At 38.5% G+C, this 19,094-nt stretch overlaps 1 protein-coding gene across 1 annotated transcript in view; it reads left to right on the top strand.

The window, feature by feature from the left end:
• CFTR (CF transmembrane conductance regulator) overlaps positions 1 to 19,094 on the top strand; it is a 92,765-nt gene that overhangs the window by 28,778 nt on the left and 44,893 nt on the right. The window contains exons 9-12 of the mRNA XM_072871591.1: positions 2,321 to 2,413; positions 2,956 to 3,138; positions 5,684 to 5,875; positions 17,542 to 17,636. Coding sequence (XP_072727692.1) covers positions 2,321 to 2,413; positions 2,956 to 3,138; positions 5,684 to 5,875; positions 17,542 to 17,636 — 563 coding nt within the window. The remainder of the gene's footprint in view (positions 1 to 2,320; positions 2,414 to 2,955; positions 3,139 to 5,683; positions 5,876 to 17,541; positions 17,637 to 19,094) is intronic.

Raw genomic sequence — 19,094 nt, 5'->3', positions numbered from 1 at the left:
GGGTACATACACTAAAATCTTCCCAAGTACGTAAGCTAATTCTTTATAGCATGTTATCTTGTCAGTTAATCAACAAAAGCACACAGCATTTATGCAGACTTTCCGAATATACTATATATTGCTTTGACTACACACCATGAAATGTCATTATAAATCTTGATATTGTTATATGGTTCCCCAGGCAGCATAACCACAGGAGGCTCATGCTACCTGCACGCTGCTTTTTTGAAACTGTGACATTTAGTTATTTCTTCTCATTGCAGAACAAGGAACTTAATAAATATATACCCTGAGTTGTGGTGCTTAAGAGATGTTTTTCCTTCAGAAAAGGAAGTACAAAATTAGTACATGTTTTATATAGTATGGCTTCCAGTAGTTGCAGTCACAGATCTTCTGTTTTCCCAGCTATTAGTGGCAAGAACAGCAGGAGATTGTGCATCTTATGCAAATGTGCATCTCATTCATTATAAGTAGTAAACATAATTAAGGTACCAGTCAAATAATTATTATCTACGTTACCTACTGAGATCAATTGCTCATATACCAGCATGAGAGGCTTATCTGCACAGTCAAATCAGGGTGAATTCTCATTAACTCTATCTGTTTTACCTGCTGTTTTGAAATCACTCATCAGGAAAAGAATTCTTATTCTATTTTGGGGTGAAATCTTAGGCTTTTTTTTTACATATTTATGGATTTTTTTTTTGGTAAAACATACATTTTATTATTTTTAGTGTGATAAAAATACCTAATACGGAACTTAAAGATCTTAATCAGAAATCTGAACTTTAATATAGAATAAGAAGCAGGTATTGGATTTTTATGGTTTTCAGCTGGGCAGAAAATTTGAGAAATCTAGCCATAAACCTTTCTATTCAACACTCAGAAGGCTGCCTTGTTGGGTTCCAATTTAGGCAGTCCTTGTGCTCTCAGATTCCCTAGGCATTAGTGGAGGTATCCTGTCTCTCCTGTTTCCTGGAAAAGCGTATCCAATGCCCGGTCACAGAACTGGCAAGCCCAGTTGTCATACCATTGCCCTCACTTTGCTGAATGCGTGTCTTTGGGGTGTTAGCTCTGTGGGTGCTCCGGAATCCATAAATAATCATCTCTTTGTGGCAGATTCAGTATAGACCCCACAGACAGACTGCACAGAATCCCAGAACACTGATGCCCTTTACTTGTCACAAGAAACATAAACAAAAATAATAAACCACTCATACACTTCTCTGATTTAATGTCCTCATCAATTTAGAGAGTTCACTGGGCCAGATATGTCCCCTGGGTTATTGTATTTGCCCTGTAGCTAGACCCATGTTTTCTAGACCATGAAGTCTTTCAGGATCAGTGTGGTTTCTCTGACTATCACTGCTCCAGCAGCTCCACTGGATGACCCCACTGCCTTTGTTATGAAAGCCTAACTATCATTTCCTTCTTTTGCATAAACTGTGTCTGTTTTGCCTTCCAGTTTTTTGGTTCCTGCCCTTTCAATCATCTGCTTTTTCCCTTCTGCTTGTTCTACCTGGGAAATTTGCAAGTTTACTGTAGAGAACTGATTTTCCCCTTTACCATCTGCTTAGTTTGTCCACTGTATTGCCCATGTAGACCTACTTGGTTCCACATAATTTAAAAAGATAATTTAGAGGAGATGATACCTACAGGCTGCATAACCTTAACAAAATTACGGAATAGAAAAGTTATCTTCCCCACATTAGCATAGGCTTACTCTTTTTCCCTAATACTGTCCCAGAAGGTAACACAAGCATTGGGTTGCTGACTTGTGTCATTTGCAATTACACTACTTCAGTGCTGCACTGGCCAGGATCATTATCTATCTGCCTTTTTTTTGTTGGTAGAGACATCATTCTAACTCTTTTAAACTCTTGCAGTTTTGGAATAGGGAGATAGCAGCATGTAGCAGCATGTAGCTATCACTGTTTACCAGAGTGCAACCTTCCACATCCTACTCCAAAACCAAAGCTTTATTTGAAAAGGATTAAGGTCAGAGGGGTGATGCTGCCTGATACAAGTCCTGAAAGCAAAGGAAATGCCAAGTTTTGATATCCTTTCTAAACCAGAACCAACTACATTTATGGTTATGTTTTTACTAGCAATGAAAGAATTGGTAGTTTCAAAAACATTTCCTTCTGCATCCGAAAGACAACATATAGGCTATATTTATGCCTCTCTCTAAGACACTACAACGCAATAGCTCCATCAGAAATATTAGGTAGTGCTCAGTGTTGGCAAGTGTGTAGTACTTTGTGTGATATGGCCGTCATCCCTTACCATTTCCTCTCATCTGCTTTTATCGTGTTTCTAGGATTTCTTGCTGAAAAAAGAATATAAAGCCCTGGAGTATAATCTAACAACCACTGGGGTTGAGCTGGACAAAGTAACAGCGTTTTGGGATGAGGTTAGTACTTTTACCCAAACTCAAAACACAGACTGTATCTTTTTTACCAATATTTGCCTTGGTGTTTTCTAAAAAAAGCAGCCTACACTCCATTTTAACTGGCTTCAGCTATCAGCAGGCAAGTGATATATGGCAAGTAATTAATGCATGATATCAAATTATCCATAGTTGAGAAACTTTGGAAGAGACCTTTTAATAAGTGCTAAGGCCTGTAATAAGTAGTTATTTCTGATTCAAGCCAGCCTGAAAACAGAATCAGGCTGTAGCATGTACAAACATTGGAAAGCAGTTCTATAATAGGCAAATTTTGTTTGTGTCCACAAATTTTGGAGCAAGTACAACACATACATTTAAATATATATATATTAATATAATATATAATATAATATAGAATAAAAATGTTATAGATAGGAAAAGTAACATCAGAAAAGTAAGTTCATATGTTTTTGTAAGTCCATAGTATGATATACATGTCTGCATATGCCTGTTTGTTTTATTTATTTTTTTATGTACATACAAATACACATCTGTGTATGTTGCAGGGAATTGGAGAGCTGTTTGTAAAAGCAAACCAGGAAAACAACAACAGCAAAGCTCCTAGCATTGACAACAATCTCTTCTTCAGTAATTTTCCGCTTCATGCCTCTCCTGTTCTTCAGGATATAAATTTCAAGATTGAGAAGGGAGAGTTATTAGCTGTTTCTGGATCTACTGGAGCAGGCAAGGTATTTCTATTTCTGTTGTTTCAACAAAAGCCCTAATAATTTTAAGGAATAATATTGTGTTATCTGTATTGTTACCTGTATTGTTACTGTATTCTTGCTATCCTGTGCTCACTGTAAAAATGATGGTTGCAGGAAAAAGTATGAATAAACTGTAAGTTTCAATAAGATGGCCAATAGTTATTTTAAGTTTTACTCTGTGGTCAATATGAGAAAGAGTTTGCTGGATATTTTTTGTACATGCAAGGATACAGACTTAACAAAGAAATAGCAACTTAAATTACAAAACTATTTTTCCATAGGAAGTAAAAGGAGATTTGCAGGAATAATGCAGACTGAAACCTAAAGTTAATGCTCACGGTGAGAATCTCCCTGCCTTTAAAACAATAAACTGGAGGACACAGCATAGATATACAGATGGCTCAGTGTGCTAGCAGGCAGACTTTTTTTTTCTCCTGCCTTGCTAACATTTTAAGGAAAAATTTGAACATGAGATGGTCAGTAACCTGACACGCCTGACATGGATTAGCCAGGTAACTAAGACGTGTGCCCTGGACATGTGGTATACCTGGTCACTTGTGCTCCGGTTCCTACAGTTCCTCGCTCAGACAGGCTCCCTGAGTCCCATGTGAAAGCCTGGGGAGGTGCTGCTGAAGCTGATGGTTTTCTGAGAAAAGTTGTGGTTTAGATTAATCATCATTTTCAAACCCCAAAATGTTATCAATACATTTAGTTTGCAAATAACACATCCAATTAACCTCATTAATATATAATGAGTTGAACTGTAATACACTTCGCTTTGAGCAGCAAGTAATTAGATAAGTCTTTCATCTTACCTGGGTTTTCTGAGGAGATGAGGAAGTCAAAACAAACATTCATTATGCATTTGGCAACTTTTCTTTTCCTGTTTAACAAATTGTTGGCGAACATATTCTGATTTCTTTTACTTGCATTGGGTAAAATCTTTGGTCTGTTGGAGTCAATGGCAAAGGACCCATCTATTTCAATATGATCAAGGCTTCTATATGATTTTTCAGTAATGATACCAATAGGAAAGAGCCAGGACATGAGGTTGTCCTCAAGCTGATATGTTGAGGTGCATTTTACTGTGATACTTCTGAATTTACAGAATAGTTTTCCTACGTTGCTGATAATCTCTGATGGCTATTGCTAAAGCTGATACTTGTAATACAAAAACGTCAACTAGAAAGTGCTGAAGGACATATGTATATCTATCTCCTTTATTCAGCTACTTAGGAAACTGAGGAAAATTCAGATCACACTGAGCAGTTTATGTGAGTATATACATACAACAAATTTGCACTTTTCAAGGCAATAAAGATAAAAGGCCTATAATATTATCTGAAAGATGTATATTCCAGGAATTGTCAGGCCTGTGAAGCAGACGGCACACTTATTTTCTCTATAACAGGTATGAAGCCAGACATCAGCTCTTTAATACTGCTTCAGTATTAGATAGGATTGGGTTTGGAGTTTTTTTGACATTTATGTTATATGGCACAAGATATACTAGTTTAACATCCAGTGCGCAAAACATACTAAGCAGCTGTCCTTTGCAAGATCAGAAACTTCTTACTCAGCATTTTGGAAAATTCAGATTCTGGTATAATAGAAAGACTCTCGTGAGAATCCCCCTGCATATTGTATAACTTGTCAAAGGATCTCTGGGCTTGACAGCATGAAACTGTGACTTAGACAGATTTTTAGATCTTTGGCTGTTACGTCCCAGCTTTGTTGACTGTTTATGAGTGATAAGAACACCACTGGAATGGCTCTGTAACATATTTTTCCTTGTATTTCTCAATTCTGTTCTTTGATCTAGTAGCCAGTGATGTGTGACAAGGTTACTACAAGCTACTGATTAACTTTGAAATTATAACATGTCAGTACTGAAATTGCAATCAATTCTTTTATGAAGGGAAATAGTAAATATACTTAGGTCATGTATTCACGTAGATGAGTTAACAGTTACAGAGGAAAATTCAGATCACACTGAGCAGTTTGTGAGTAATTGCATATACACGTACACAAAGAAATTTCATTTTTCAAGGCAATACAGATAAAAGGCTTATGAACACTAGCAAAATTGTAAACATGAATTGTGTTGTACAAAGAACAAACAAAATAGCCACTGATAATGTTAAAAATCAAATAACATTCTCCATAAATACTAATACCTTATGTCTGTATGTGTCTCACAGATACTCACATTTTTACCTTGTAAAATTACTGGAAGTTTAATTAAAAATACATACTTTTGCAGCAGCATGCCTTTTTTACAAGATATCTTACACAAACTTTATCGTTCATTGAATGAAATTTCTCTCATTTCAGAGGCCTTTCAGAACCATACGTGTCATGAAAATCTCCGCTAATTGCAGCTTGTACTAGATCAGTACTTATAGGGACGCTCTTTACAAGACAAATGTACCATTTAAGTGACTTAGCAGAGTGACTCTTTTTGTTTAGCATTTCTTATTGTTGTACAGATCTCTGATATATTAACCATGTGTTAATGATTTTTCAGACTTCTCTTCTGATGTTGATAATGGGAGAATTGGAGCCTTCACAGGGTAAAGTTAAACACAGTGGAAGGATATCCTTTTCACCTCAAGTCTCCTGGATCATGCCTGGAACAATAAAAGAAAACATAATTTTTGGTGTATCCTATGATGAATACCGATACAAGAGTGTCATCAGAGCCTGCCAACTAGAAGAGGTCAGTCATCTAGGAGTCTTAAGACCTGTGACCCAACCCAAGTGAAAAACCCCAAAGAATAAGTCAGGGAGTGGAGCTTTAAGTAAGCGAGACATTTCTGAGATTTAAGGAACTCAGCCTGGCATCTCAATTTTGTGGAACTGCAAGTCAGCCTGTTGCCAGCTCCTTGGGAGATACACTGACAGTGCCGGTTCTGGTAGTTTACACAACAGGAGCTAAATAAGCTGGCTCAGATATTATAAGTCTGCTTTCTCAGTCTTCCTTGCTAATTAAAAACCTGTGTAAACATATTAATGTTAAGGAAATGATGTAAAAAGTATTGTTCCTACAAAATTTTTTTCACGTTTCTTCCCCATAAAGAAGCTTTTCCTTACAATCTTGGAAATTAACCCATTTTCCTCCTTTCTTGTGCACTTCAAAAATGGCTCCAGGGATAATTAGAACTCTGTGCCAGAAGCCTGAGTTATTTGGAGGAAAATCTTGACTGAAGTTGGGTTTTTCTGTGTGCACATTGAAACTTCTCACTGGAAATTATTGCAGGATCGATCTTTATGTGACATGTAGCCCACAATTAGTACAATGATGTGGAAATGTCCTCGTGTGTGTTTGATGTTGCCAGAGGGTAGTGTAGGAAGATATCTTTTCACCTTGCAAGGTACAAAAGGAGCCAGCATTTTAGACCTATCCACCCTTATTTCTGTGCCTTAAGATCAGGCATTTTGTCTGTAACATGTAGATGAAAACAATAAATATTTACCTGTGTTGAATAGGATCTGTCTTTAGGCCATACAGTGAAACATATTTTCCTTTAGCGCCAGTCAAGCAAGAAAACAATAGCTAGTCTGTTTAAAAATAAGATGAGGTTACTGCGTTTTATCTCAGAGCAGGGTATAGTTAAGTAATAAAGTAATCTTTTCTTATATGTTTATGGCCATTTCAGCTTGTGCTTGGATTGTGGTTTGCTGGAAATCTTTGAAAACTTCAGAAGACAGGAGAATTAACAACTTCTGTGTCAGGCTTTCTGAAGAGAGTAGTCCTTAACTCCAGTCTTAAAAGTTGTAGTTAATGCCAAAGCTTCAAGAAACAACTGGTTTCAGCAGTCCGAAGCTGTCCTTGCCCAAAGAGGCTTCCCAGCCCAGGCTCTTCCTAGAGCACAAGGTGGTTAATGATGGCTCAGTGTCTTGGTGTTGTTGGGACGGCTCGGTGTCTCGGTGTTGTTGGGACGGCTTGGTGGCTCAGTGTCAGTGGGACGGATCAGTGTCTTGGTGTCGGTGGGACGGCTCGATGTCTTGGTGTTGGTGGGATGGCTTGGTGTCTCGGTAGGCTGCAGCTCCTTTGTTCTCCAAGCAGGCTCAATCAAGCCAGCTTTGATCTCTGTTGGTGCAGCTCTGTGCAGAATGATATGCTTCACCTCCTAGCAGGGCTCATTATTTGAGATCAAGTTTGATACTTACAAGGATATTTTCTTCTGGACTGAAGCTGAATAAATTGGGCTGCCCTGATGAGAAGGCAGAATGGTCTGGAAGGAAGCCAAATGCATTGCCTTATTGCTATTATTATGCTTTCTAGTCTTGTTAGCTTTCACATCTTAGTTACCAAACAGGACTTAGTATGGCAGATTGAAGGATAGATTTCAAATATTAATTCCCTGTTTATTCCCCAGCGTGACCTTTTAGGGGTTTATTACAACAAAGGTTATTGCATTGTTGGATTGGGGTTGTGTGTGTTCTCATTCTTCAGAAAAGAGAGGTACCAGAGGATTTTTGCCTGAGGGAGTTCACTTTGCCCCTTTTGCAACTTTCCTAGGTATTTATATAGTCCACCTGAATGTAGGCCTGTTGCTGAGTCTAGTTCCTACATGGGCTTTTCAAGGTGAACCGAAGATTGATGATAAAAGAGACTTTATTTCCTTATTGCACATATGCTGAAAGCCAGTTAACATACAGCTCTTAACAGTGGCTAAGTGAGATTTACTTCCAAGCTCCATGCTCGCAAAAAATTTTTTGGGAATACAAAGCCATCTTCTTTGACCCAGAGGGCAAATAGATGTGTTGTTACTACTGCAAAAAGTAGTAGTACTGCTTTGCCATCTCCACCATCACCCTATAGGGGAAGCATACTGAAGATCAAGTCCAATTCCTAAATTTGATGTCTTTTTCCCTTTGTCTTCATTAGTGCCAATAAAATACCACAGGTTACTCTATGTGGGTCATGTCATGCCATATATATAGGTTTGGGGCTTCCTGACAGACCGTGAATAGCCTGTCCATCAGCAGAACAGTACACTGAAGCTGGGTGAATTCATACAAAGTGCTCTGCACTTTGTTTTAGGTCTATCGAGATATGCAAATGATATTAAGCAAGTGTAACAAATAATTTGGGGTGAATTTTCAGAAAAGTCAGTGCTAAATTTTTCTGCCCGACTTTTTGGATTGGTACATAGTTGATTTGCTAAGGAGTTATCACTTACAGCCTCTTTAGAGTTGCTAAGTACTTGAGGTAAATTTATCTCGAAGTAATTATGAAAGATGGAAAGTGCAACTAAATATTTCACAGAGCTTTCCGTATTTTCAGGTGTCCAAGAATAAAATTTTCACTGTATAGGAAATCAGATCTTTATTTAGAGGTTAGAATGTGTTATGTGTTAGACTTTTATTCTGTAAAGTCCTAAAGTATGGCAAATCTAGTTATATTAACCATTACCTAAAAAATAGGTGGGCTTTGGTAGGTTTTTCTTGCATGGAAGAAGGATTTTTGATGTTTTTCTAAAAGATATTCTTGCAGCTTTACATTTTGTTCTATTTGTGTATGGAACCGTCAAAAGGAAAGTTAAAAAGATGGTTTCTTCTCTATTGAATTTTGACTATTCACCATTAACATTACTGGAAAGTAATGAAATTATGAGCAACAAAAGGATTTTCTTTTATTTCTTTTATATCTTTTATATCTTTTATTTCTTTTATTTCTTTTATGAGCTCACATAAGTTTATAGCAACTTAGAACACTAAAATGGGACATTTTTTAGTCCAAAGAGTTCAGGTAGCTACATGTTGTACTTCCTTGACTTGTATACTCAGCTTAAGAGATTTCTGCCTTCGGCTTCTTATTCTTCTTGCCTTGCTGCAATTCACCTACCCTCCAGTTGTGGCAGTACACCTGTTCATGATGTCGTACCGTGAAACAGAAGATGAAGATTAAAAAGAAAATGATTACGGTATATTGGAGAACTGCATCCCTCATAAATACTCTGCCAGGATAGTTTGAAAAAGTGTGTTTGTGTAGTGCACAATACATTAGGACCTCAGACTGTGCCTGGGTTTACAGACTCACTTAGCGTGTACACGTCTCTCAAGTATCCTTTTTTCTCATGCATAACATAACTGTTGTCTCACCCGACGTCCATCACACAGGTGCGTGACTGAGGAATGGTCAGACGCAGTGAATCATGTCATACAGTAGGTACTGTTCTGTGAGACTACGTGTGGGAAGCAAGTGTTTTAATGGTGCTCCTTTGAGTGTGGTCCCACTTGATGGCACACGTGTGGCAGCAGTATAGTGTCACAGGTTTCATTCATGGTCCTTGGTGCTCACAGCTTTGCTCTGTAGCCTTCTCTGGCACGTGGAGATACCAAGGGCAAGGGACACCACAGTGCAACCCTGTACGAGCGTATAAGATCTGAGTTGTTGAAAGGATGCACAGGAAAGACAGTTGTGTGTCGAAGGCTCAGTGAGGGATGTTTGTCAGGTCTAAGTACCACTGCTTGTCATAATTTCAGGATGATAATTTATAGATATATAGTACTGAAGAAGCATGAGAAGGGTTCTGAAATGCATCTCTGTGCAGGAGTAAAAGCATGCCTAAGGTACTTTTTCAACTTCTGTTTGTACAGCTTCTATGCGTATTTTTATAGTAGTGTAGCCTGCTTTATATGTGTAAAATGATTCAGGACTTGATTATAATTACATTACTTGATTATATTTTTCCTTTGAGGGTAAGTAGGGCATCAGGGGAGGTAAAATCATGTATTACAATGTGGTTCTAATTACTGGAGTTTGGAAATGGGCAGAAGTTAAGAGGAGAGAAGTGGAAGGTTATAGAACAACAGAAAGACTGCTTTGGAATTGAGATGAAGGGACTGTAATTAAGAGTTACCTTAGCATTCTTGGTATCCTATAGAAACATCCTTGCTGGTAAAAATTATTTCTGAAAGCCCAGCACAGACTAAATACGGCTGCAGTGAGATGTAAGCGGTGCGTAGACATTGCCCGTATTCTTGTGTAACGCTAAACTCAAGGGAATGCCAATACATTTAAATTACATGATACATTCTGTGAAACATCACAGTAAAAAAAATTTTACAAAAAAGCATAGGAGAAGGGCTGCTTGTTCCTTCTCCACTGCCACCTTCTGCTTTTTTCCTTTCTTTGAGAAATAGTGAATATTTTAGCAAGCAAGCAGGGTGAGTACCTAATTTAACACATCTTCTAAAACGAAGGTTCCAGTTTGCAAATATCAAAGTAAAGGCTTTCAATTTCTAGATCAAACCATTCTAGCACAGATCAGTAGTCTTTACTATTTGTCCTTTATTCAGAAGCTTTTTTGAAATTAATTGTTTGAATGGGTTTAATTTTGAGTGTGCAGGTATTATCACAAATCTGTTACCTTTAAAATCTTAAATTGGCATACTATGTAATTAGTATCGACTCTGAACTAATTTCCTAAAAACAGTCCCCATAGGCAAGCTTAAAGGTACTTGAAAAGTAAGATAAGATGAAGTGGTGCTGCCTTGGCTTATGCTACTTTTTTTTTTGACAAGGTGTTTTACCCTTTTTATGGAGTACTTTTCATCATATTCATGATAAAAATCAATTAGCAAGAGAAGGTGAACTTTTGCCTAGCACTTCAAATTAAGGACCAAGTATGAACAATAACACTGAGAAACCATCCTGCATAATTAATTGATTTTTATTCTCATTGCTCAATAGCAAAAGCTATTGGGAGATGTGAACCGGATGAGTTTATATGTCTATGGAAACTTGCTACTAAATTTGAAGTAATTCCACAAGTGTAACTTCCCTGGAGATTGAAGGGTTGTATTAATGTCATGGCAGGGATAACATGAATATAACTTGGAATTTGTAGGGGTAACCAATTGGGTTTGCAAAATCCTTATTACTGATGTAACGAAAAATGGGGAAGGAATGTCAGATTTTTAGGTTGAAAAATCAGTATTAATAGCCTACTATACATAGGGTGTGGGATTTTTTTGGGTTTTAGCACTTGCTAAGTTAAAAACGTAAAACCTTTGGACAATTAAAACAGGAATCTTTGTGTCTAAATGCTGTTAACATTGAACAAAATCATCCTAAGAGAATGCGTTCCTCCAGTCAAGACTGCAGAAGCAGGCCCATTATAGTTATTCTTGTTAAAAAATAAACAAGCATCATAACCCATTTGATGGGGTGCAGTAATTCATTAGTTTTGAAACCATACTTCCATGACTTCTGTTTTTACCTTTTTGCAAGGTAAGATGATAGATATTTTTCCACCTAGTTAGTTCATTTGATCCTTCAATAGTTACCTAAGAGGCCATAAACACATAATGGCAATCTACCTTTAAGAGATTACCACTCTTAAAGTAAACACGTGTTCTGATTTGAGAGCCACCAGCTGCTCATGAATGTAATGTTTAACATGGCATGCAAATAGAGGAAGTGTTTCCATGCAAAATCAAATCATATAATAGTACTAAAGAAATCTGTGGCCGGATCCTGTGGTTTTTTGAGCTGGTTTTACAGGGAATGCAGGACATTCATTTTCATCTAAGAACTTAGATTATAGAAAGAATAACTAGAGAAAGAGACGTTCAATATGCCAGGCCCCGGCATATTTGTGTTCCTGCGTGTTCCCGCGTGTTCAACGTCTCCTTGCCAAGGATGGCATCCATCCCTGGGTGACGAGTTCACTGCAATGTCAAGGATGCCTTGAAAGAGAAATACATATCCCACTGTACTGCTCCAGCCCCTTTTATCTGTGGTGGTTTGGGGTTTCTTTGTTTGTTTGTTTTTTATTAGTTGGTTGGTTGGTTGGTTTGGGGGTTTTAGTTGGCAGGTAACTAAATCAGTAGGAGTTGGGAGGTTATTATGTCAGTGAGTGAAATACTTTGTGCCCTGTTTTTGTGCCTGTTTTTCACAAGGGATATTGGCAGATTACAAAGTGTGTGGAAGGGAGGAACAATAATGATTCAAGTCTGGAACCGAGTGTTTTGTTGTAAGTAATTCTCTTCAAGAGGATACTAAGAGGTAGCTTGGTTACCTAATCAGGTACATGTCTACAGTGTAAACTACGTGACAGCAAGTTACTTAGCCTGTCTTCATAGCTGGGGAGAGCAACAGGCATGTCAAGGTGAAGTTCATCTCATCCTAATGTAAACAGATAAAGTAGCATAAATGCCTCTTTCAGGCAGAAAGTCCACATAATATGTCAAATCTCCCACTACAACCATTGCTTCTCAGACATGTGGGCCCAAAGCTGGCTACCTTTATACTTTTTCCACCTTGCACTGGTATGATCCACTGGCATGAGCAGACTCCTCTAACTGAAACCAAAATCACAGGCAGGTCAGCTGTGAAGCTGCTGACACAGTGAGTTCCCTAGGGGAACTGGAAGTAAATAGGCTAGCACATTTTCTTTATAGCAGGGGAGCATCTTGATTAGAGAAAAAAATAGACTCAAACTCCCAAATGCACTGAATTCAAGAAGTTTTTCAGTGATCAAGTAAATATGTTTAACAGAGTCCCTCTGCAATGTTTTATGTTGGTATCGTTTAGTCAAAAACCTGTTTCAGTCAAGACAGGTTTCCCCACCCCTTTCCCTGTCTTAGGTACAGGGCTCTGGACTGATTACCTTGGACGTTGTCCTATCTTCTGTGTCACTTCTGGAATTGTATTTAATTCCCTTACCCTGCATTTAACCTACCCACATGCGGCATACTGACTACTTCATGTTTCAAAAATCTGTTCCACGGGAATGTTTCACTATAGAGAAAGCGAGTTTTGCCAGCATTCGTGTGAGTTTTGGGTGAGCCTGACACTCCGCTCAAGGTCATAAACTCTTGCGAAAACAAAGCTTACACTTTTGGATCATGAATCCTTCACAAATGGTTCAGCTGAAATCTAACAAAAGCTTCGGCTTCAGGAATCATAGGCAGAGAGAGAAGAGTTACCTAAATAAAATAAAATTTTAAAAAGTAATTTCTGATTTGAAATACTTTAAAGAGGTCTGGTTTTCTGGCTTCTGGCCCAGGAAAATGAGGACTTGAGTATGTTCAAGCTGGTTACCCAAAAGCCAAGATAGAAAAAATGACTGAAAATTCTTCATCTTTTAAAAATTAACAGAAATGTTCATTAGTAGGTATGAGTCTGAAATGCAAGACTTGATTTCAAAACTTTAAAACTTCAAATTTTGCAGTTTAGTTCATATCTGTCTTACTTTCAAGATAATTTATTTTCTGAAAATCAGGACAAATGCAAAGTTATGCTTTCTGCAAAATGACATTTCCAGTTAATTACCTAAAGATTTTTAGTCATCACTGAATTAAAACCTGGAGGTTTGTTTTAGTTCCATTTCTACCTCGTTGGTGTATTAGAATTGAATATGATTGCTTGGAAGTACAGAAATAATCATGTTAGTGAGAAAGCAAGTAACAGTAATTTTTCCTTATAACTAAAGAGAAAAAACTATCAAATACGGTGGAACAGTATTGCAGCTCCTGCTTGAAACCCTTGGTGCTGCTTCTGCTTAACTTATTTTCAGCTTTAGCTGGCATTTTATACAATAAAGGCTTCAGTATTTTTCTTCTAATTTATTGCAAAGACGCCATACTACAGAAAGGGAATTGCAAAATGTACTCAGCGGCAGCTTCTCTAAAACACAGAGAGAAAGAAGGGGGTGAAAAAGAGAGTACTTTGGCAGGTGAGAAGGAGGTAGCAATGTGAATGGGGGGATTTTCTGGGAACTGTGACAATAAAGATGAGGAATGTTAATGGCAATGAAGAAAAGGAAGAGCACAGAGATAGTAAAGAAACTGGCACTGTAGAAAAAAAAACAAAGTGAAAGAGAGGAAAGGGTTAGTGAAGATGAAATGGAGAGTCAAGACCACTGCTCTGTTCCATCAGTTTCATGACTGTTTTGTCTTTTTGGAGGGGAAGCAGAAGAGGGAAGATCAAAAGCCACATCATTAAGGACATATTTAAGGAAGAAAGAGGGGCCTCATAAATAAAATACATATGTTCCATCATTAAAACTGCTTGAGTAGTTTGAGTAGTCTTGGATATACAAAGCAACTATTTGCTGAAAGGCATGGTTCTTAGAAACTATTTTCTGTCATGCTTTATTATCTTAATTGCTGGTAATGATTTATCAAATTATTTTGATAACAAACAATCTCTACAGAAAAGACTTGGAGTGTGAAGTCCATTCTGAGGTTTCCTTTTTTTGTAATGAGACCATATTTCCTATTAACCCTGGAAAGAGATATTACCTTAAACTGTCTCAGCTATATTGTTCCATACCAAGCCCAAAGGTATTATGAGGGTCATCCCTTTGCTGCTGAGGTAGATGAATATGACATTTACACTGTTAAAAATGCAAACAGATATTAAAAGGTGTGCCTTCTCCTTGGGTGTGCAACTTGAGATTTGTTAGCTCCTGATATTAGAAGCACTCACAAAAGTAATTAATGTCTGTGCGAACTGTGGGGGGTTTCTTCTCTGAATAGTTACCAATAGGTTTCTCAATTTAAGAATTTAGAAATAGATATGTTAAAGAAAATCCAGCGGCTACTTCATTAATATGCTGGGTTTTGTGCCGTTCAGCATCATTACACTAAGTTTGTCCCTGGCTTGATTTCACTTCCTGCATAAAATGACAGCAAGGATGTATTTGGACCAGCCCTATGTACTTTTTTACAATAGGTAATGCATGTTCCAACAAATAGCATTGTGTGTCTATTGGACTTCATCACTCTGTTTACGCCTTTGAAAGAAATTACTAAACATTTTTTAATTATTATAATTACAGCCTGAAAAGTTCTTTGTCTGTTCCATGCCATATATTATCCTGAGGTGAAGGGTAGAAGAGAGCAGAAGGGGAATTCATTAAGAGTCTGATTAAAATTCCATGTTGACACACCTGCAAAGAAATATATCTGACGAAATCCCACCTTTTAAAACAATGGAAGTCCTGGAATTAATTTCAGTAGGGCGAGGATTTTACCCTGTTTGCAGGGGAAGACACACTGGGCCCAGTTCTTCAGCTGGGCTTTTTTCAAAGAAGAAGTAGAATCAGGAAACAGCAGTGGCACCAGCACCGTTACAGGCAGCAGTACTGGTAGAAATGGGAAACAGTTGAAATCAGCTTAGATATCTAGATACTTAACCACGCAAATCCCTACGTTCAGGTGAAGATATTGGGTAAATGTCAAAGTTACGGATGAATAACATGAGTCCCACATGCATAGTGAAACCACGAGTGATCTGAGCAGGTTGTCTGAAATAAATGCCAGAACAGCTTTTATGCCAGAATTTCACGTTCTCTCTAAATAGTACATGACCTACAGGAAGATGATTTTGTCACATTCAGAAAATCTTCCTTTAAATATGTTGCTGGCACTATTTTTCACATCCCTCTTTCTGCAAATACCTGAGCTGTTACATTAGTACCAGGGATTTGCTTGTGTGACTCTCCTTTTACAAGAGGGAAATAACTAGTTAACATGAGAAGAATTTAAAAATCACCTGCAATAGCTTTTCCATACATAAAAGCATCTTGATTTTAAGGTCAGAATCCTTTAAGTCAGGAAGTAAATGCTATTATCAAATTAAAGAGTTGGGAGAATCTCGCATTTCCTGACAGACCAGGCAGTCAATTTCTACTCCTTGAGTGGCTGGACCTTTCATCTGTCACTGATCCAGGGCTGAACGGCATTGTTCACTCTTTTCCTGAGGTCAGGCCAATTTACAGGGGAGGAAGAAGGAAACATTTCTCTCGAAGGATTTTTATTTATTTATTTATTCTGCAAAACCTCAGAGGCTTGGAATGCCAAAAGGCTGTCCAACAGAGAGTGATTAGCCATGCAAATCACAGCAGGGGTGATCAAAATTGGATTATATCTGACTTTGTATGAAATCCGAACTTCTAGAGAGCAGCTCAACTTAGAATCCCAGGTCATATCGCCCCGGAAGTGCTTCACGTGTCTTCCACTCTTTTTCCCAGAAGCTGCAGAATTTCTGTGGATGCTGCAGAGTGCATGCAGACAGCTGAGTTCCTGCGTGCCCCTTGGCTGCCCGGGAGGAGAAAGACCCCAAAACAGGCCACCTCTTCCTGGGCACTGCCTAAAGCCTGCTCCCAGAAGCTCACTTTCTGAGGGATTTTGATTTAGTGCAGAAGTTGCACTAAAAGGAAATCTTTGTAAAGCATGAGGACACTGGAGCCCATTTAGTCTGGTATCAGATGCCTCAGTCAGCTCCCTTGGCTGCAGGAGATCCCCGCCTCGGGAGCGACAGCCCGTGCACAGGCAGCGAGGGCCGCAGTCCGGTGCTGCCGAGCGGGGAGCGCAGGCACTGGGAGCTTCTGGGACACTCGGGGCTTCCAGCTCGGCACATGGCAAACTGCCCTGGAGTCATACCCACTGGAAACCCCGGCGCCCTGGGGCAAAGGGAAGTCATCCACCCCGTGTTTCTGGGAAAAGTCCCCTGAAACTACCACCACCACCACAGTGACAGCAGTGGTGTCACTGTATTGGCTTAAGGACATAGGCGAGGTAAGGTTTGAAGGCAGAATTAATATTTTTTGTTAGAGCAATTGTAAAAGTAGAAAAACTAGACAGCCTTCAGGCACACAAGCCATTCTCCATGTCTCCGCTTCCATGAATTATTCTGGTTTGCATGGATCCTCGGTTTCAGTGCTAAATACTCCTCTCAAGAAAATTTCTGGCCACCTCTGCCAGTGGGGCACAAGAATGTCCTTTTCTCCTTTCTCTGTCTCACATGAGGGTGAAATGGTATTTTCTGTTTTTATCACTGGCTGAAGATTCATTGTTAGCATAGTCATGAGTTGTAAGTAACTTACAGTCCAAGCAGTGGAACTTGGCTCCCAAACCTTTTGCAAACCTTGAGCATTCCTGGCATTCCCGGCTAGGAATTTTGTGCAAGCCTTTTATAATGAACCTGCCTGAAGTATAAATTCCTCTGGGGTTTGAAGAGCTCACATCCAGGGTTTGCTTCTTGCTCTCCCTAACTTCAGTGGCAAGTGCATTTATCATTTCTATTTAACAGAAAACTCGAACGGTTGATTTCTTGGATTGATATTGTATGAAGGTACATTCCTTGCTTTTACGGAGATCTAGCAATTAAGACAAATATTTGTTCTTGAGATCTTGCAGCTTGTAATTGCTCTCTGTGATAGAATGATATGTTTTCTTTTCTAACCATTTCTGATTACATAAACAAATGAAATAAATAAACCTCTGTGGGACTTTTTTTTTTACAACTTCCATCTAACCTGTCTGTACACGGTTGTACACTATGCTTCCATCCAGTCTGTAGCTTGAATTTCTTGGATATGGAAAATACATGTCTGATTCTCAAAAAAAATTTGTTAACAGGACATTTCCAAGTTCCCTGACAAAGATTATACAGTGCTGGGTGAAGGTGGAATCATTCTGAGTGGAGGCCAGCGAGCGCGAATCTCACTAGCAAGGTATTTTGCTAAGTAGTGTACTGTTTCATGTATAAGGAAAGTATTATGACTAAGCACTTAAATACATGTGGACCAAGTCCTGCTAAATAAATATCCTCCAGGTATATCTGGAACTTCATTTTACTACTAGAAATCTGAGTTTTGCTATGCAATTGTGTTTGCGATACACCTGCATATTTATTTATTGAATTTTAAAAGTTTGATGTCAGACGCATGTTATGGCTTAGCTGAAGATGAATCTTTCCCTCCTTGATGCAAGATGCCATTTGGAGATTCAGACCTTTAAGTGTAGCTTTCCAAGTACAGTAGAAACCCATACAAAGATACAAATAAGAAATATTCCAGGATCTTTCCCTGCTATGACACTTCTACAAAGCAGTTTATATATTGATTAATGACATACTCCCTGTCTGCAGGTAACAAAAATGAAAAAAATGCCATGTTTCAAAGAATGTTGCTAATAGTTTTGGTCTTTTTCTCTTGTAAAAAGAAAAAGTGGAAAGCAATGGCAAGTCAGTACCTATGAATAATGGTCTGGCCTTGTCTGTTTGACCTTCCAACGTTAGTAAATAATTTTGAAGGTCTACAGAACAATAACATAGGTGTTTGTCTTATAAATTAGCTATGTGTTTCAGCGGAATCACTTAGCTATCATCAGAAAACCAGTAGCGATAGCTCTGATGTGTAAATGGCCCCATTTATTTCTGTGCTAAGTGCAAATTGTGCTGGTTCCCATGCTCAGAAACGCTGGGTAGAAGTAAAATCACATTACAGTGAGCCACACTGGCTTCCCATGAAAGATGTGCATGTCTGTGTGAAGCTAAAAGATGGGTTCATTAAAATAGAGAGGCTTTCGGTGTGGATCTTCCTAGCAGATTTGTGAGAAGGAAGAGGCATATGGATGGTTCTGTTTTAGGCAGTAAGATAAGAGAGGAGGGGAGGAACAGGCAAACTTTCAGAGCCAAAAAACCCCAACCAACAAAACCCACTTAGATTTTCATTTAAAATGCAACATTTACATGAAGTATTTCCCAGATTCTATGAATAATCATGTCCGTCACTTTTCAGATGGTCACAACTCATTCACTGGAGGGTCACAGAACTGCTATATTTATTGCCAGCTATATAATTATTATTTATAAAACAATTAAATGTCCCAAAGACAGTGGCTGTATCTGCTTTACATTTTTTTGGGGCTCCAGTCTAAGCTCAGCATACAGATGTCCAGGTGTTGAGGTGTGGGTGGCAGATGAAGCTCTGAGAAAGCTAGAGGAGAAAATTTAGGATTACAGCCCCGGGTTGTACTCATCTGCACTGGTCATAAACTGGATGTTATTTGCTTGAATTGGCTGCATACATGTGTCTGGTGTACTCTGTGCAAAGTCGTCTGAAAAGAGAATCCTTGCTGGAATTGCCATCAACCAGCTGTCATGAGAAGCAGATGGAGATTGCCTGAGT

This window comes from Ciconia boyciana, chromosome 1, assembly GCF_034638445.1.
Source record: "Ciconia boyciana chromosome 1, ASM3463844v1, whole genome shotgun sequence".
Classification (NCBI taxonomy): domain Eukaryota; kingdom Metazoa; phylum Chordata; class Aves; order Ciconiiformes; family Ciconiidae; genus Ciconia; species Ciconia boyciana.
The sequence above is the reverse complement of the archived record's forward strand: the minus strand, read 5'-3'. Positions and strand labels throughout refer to the sequence as shown.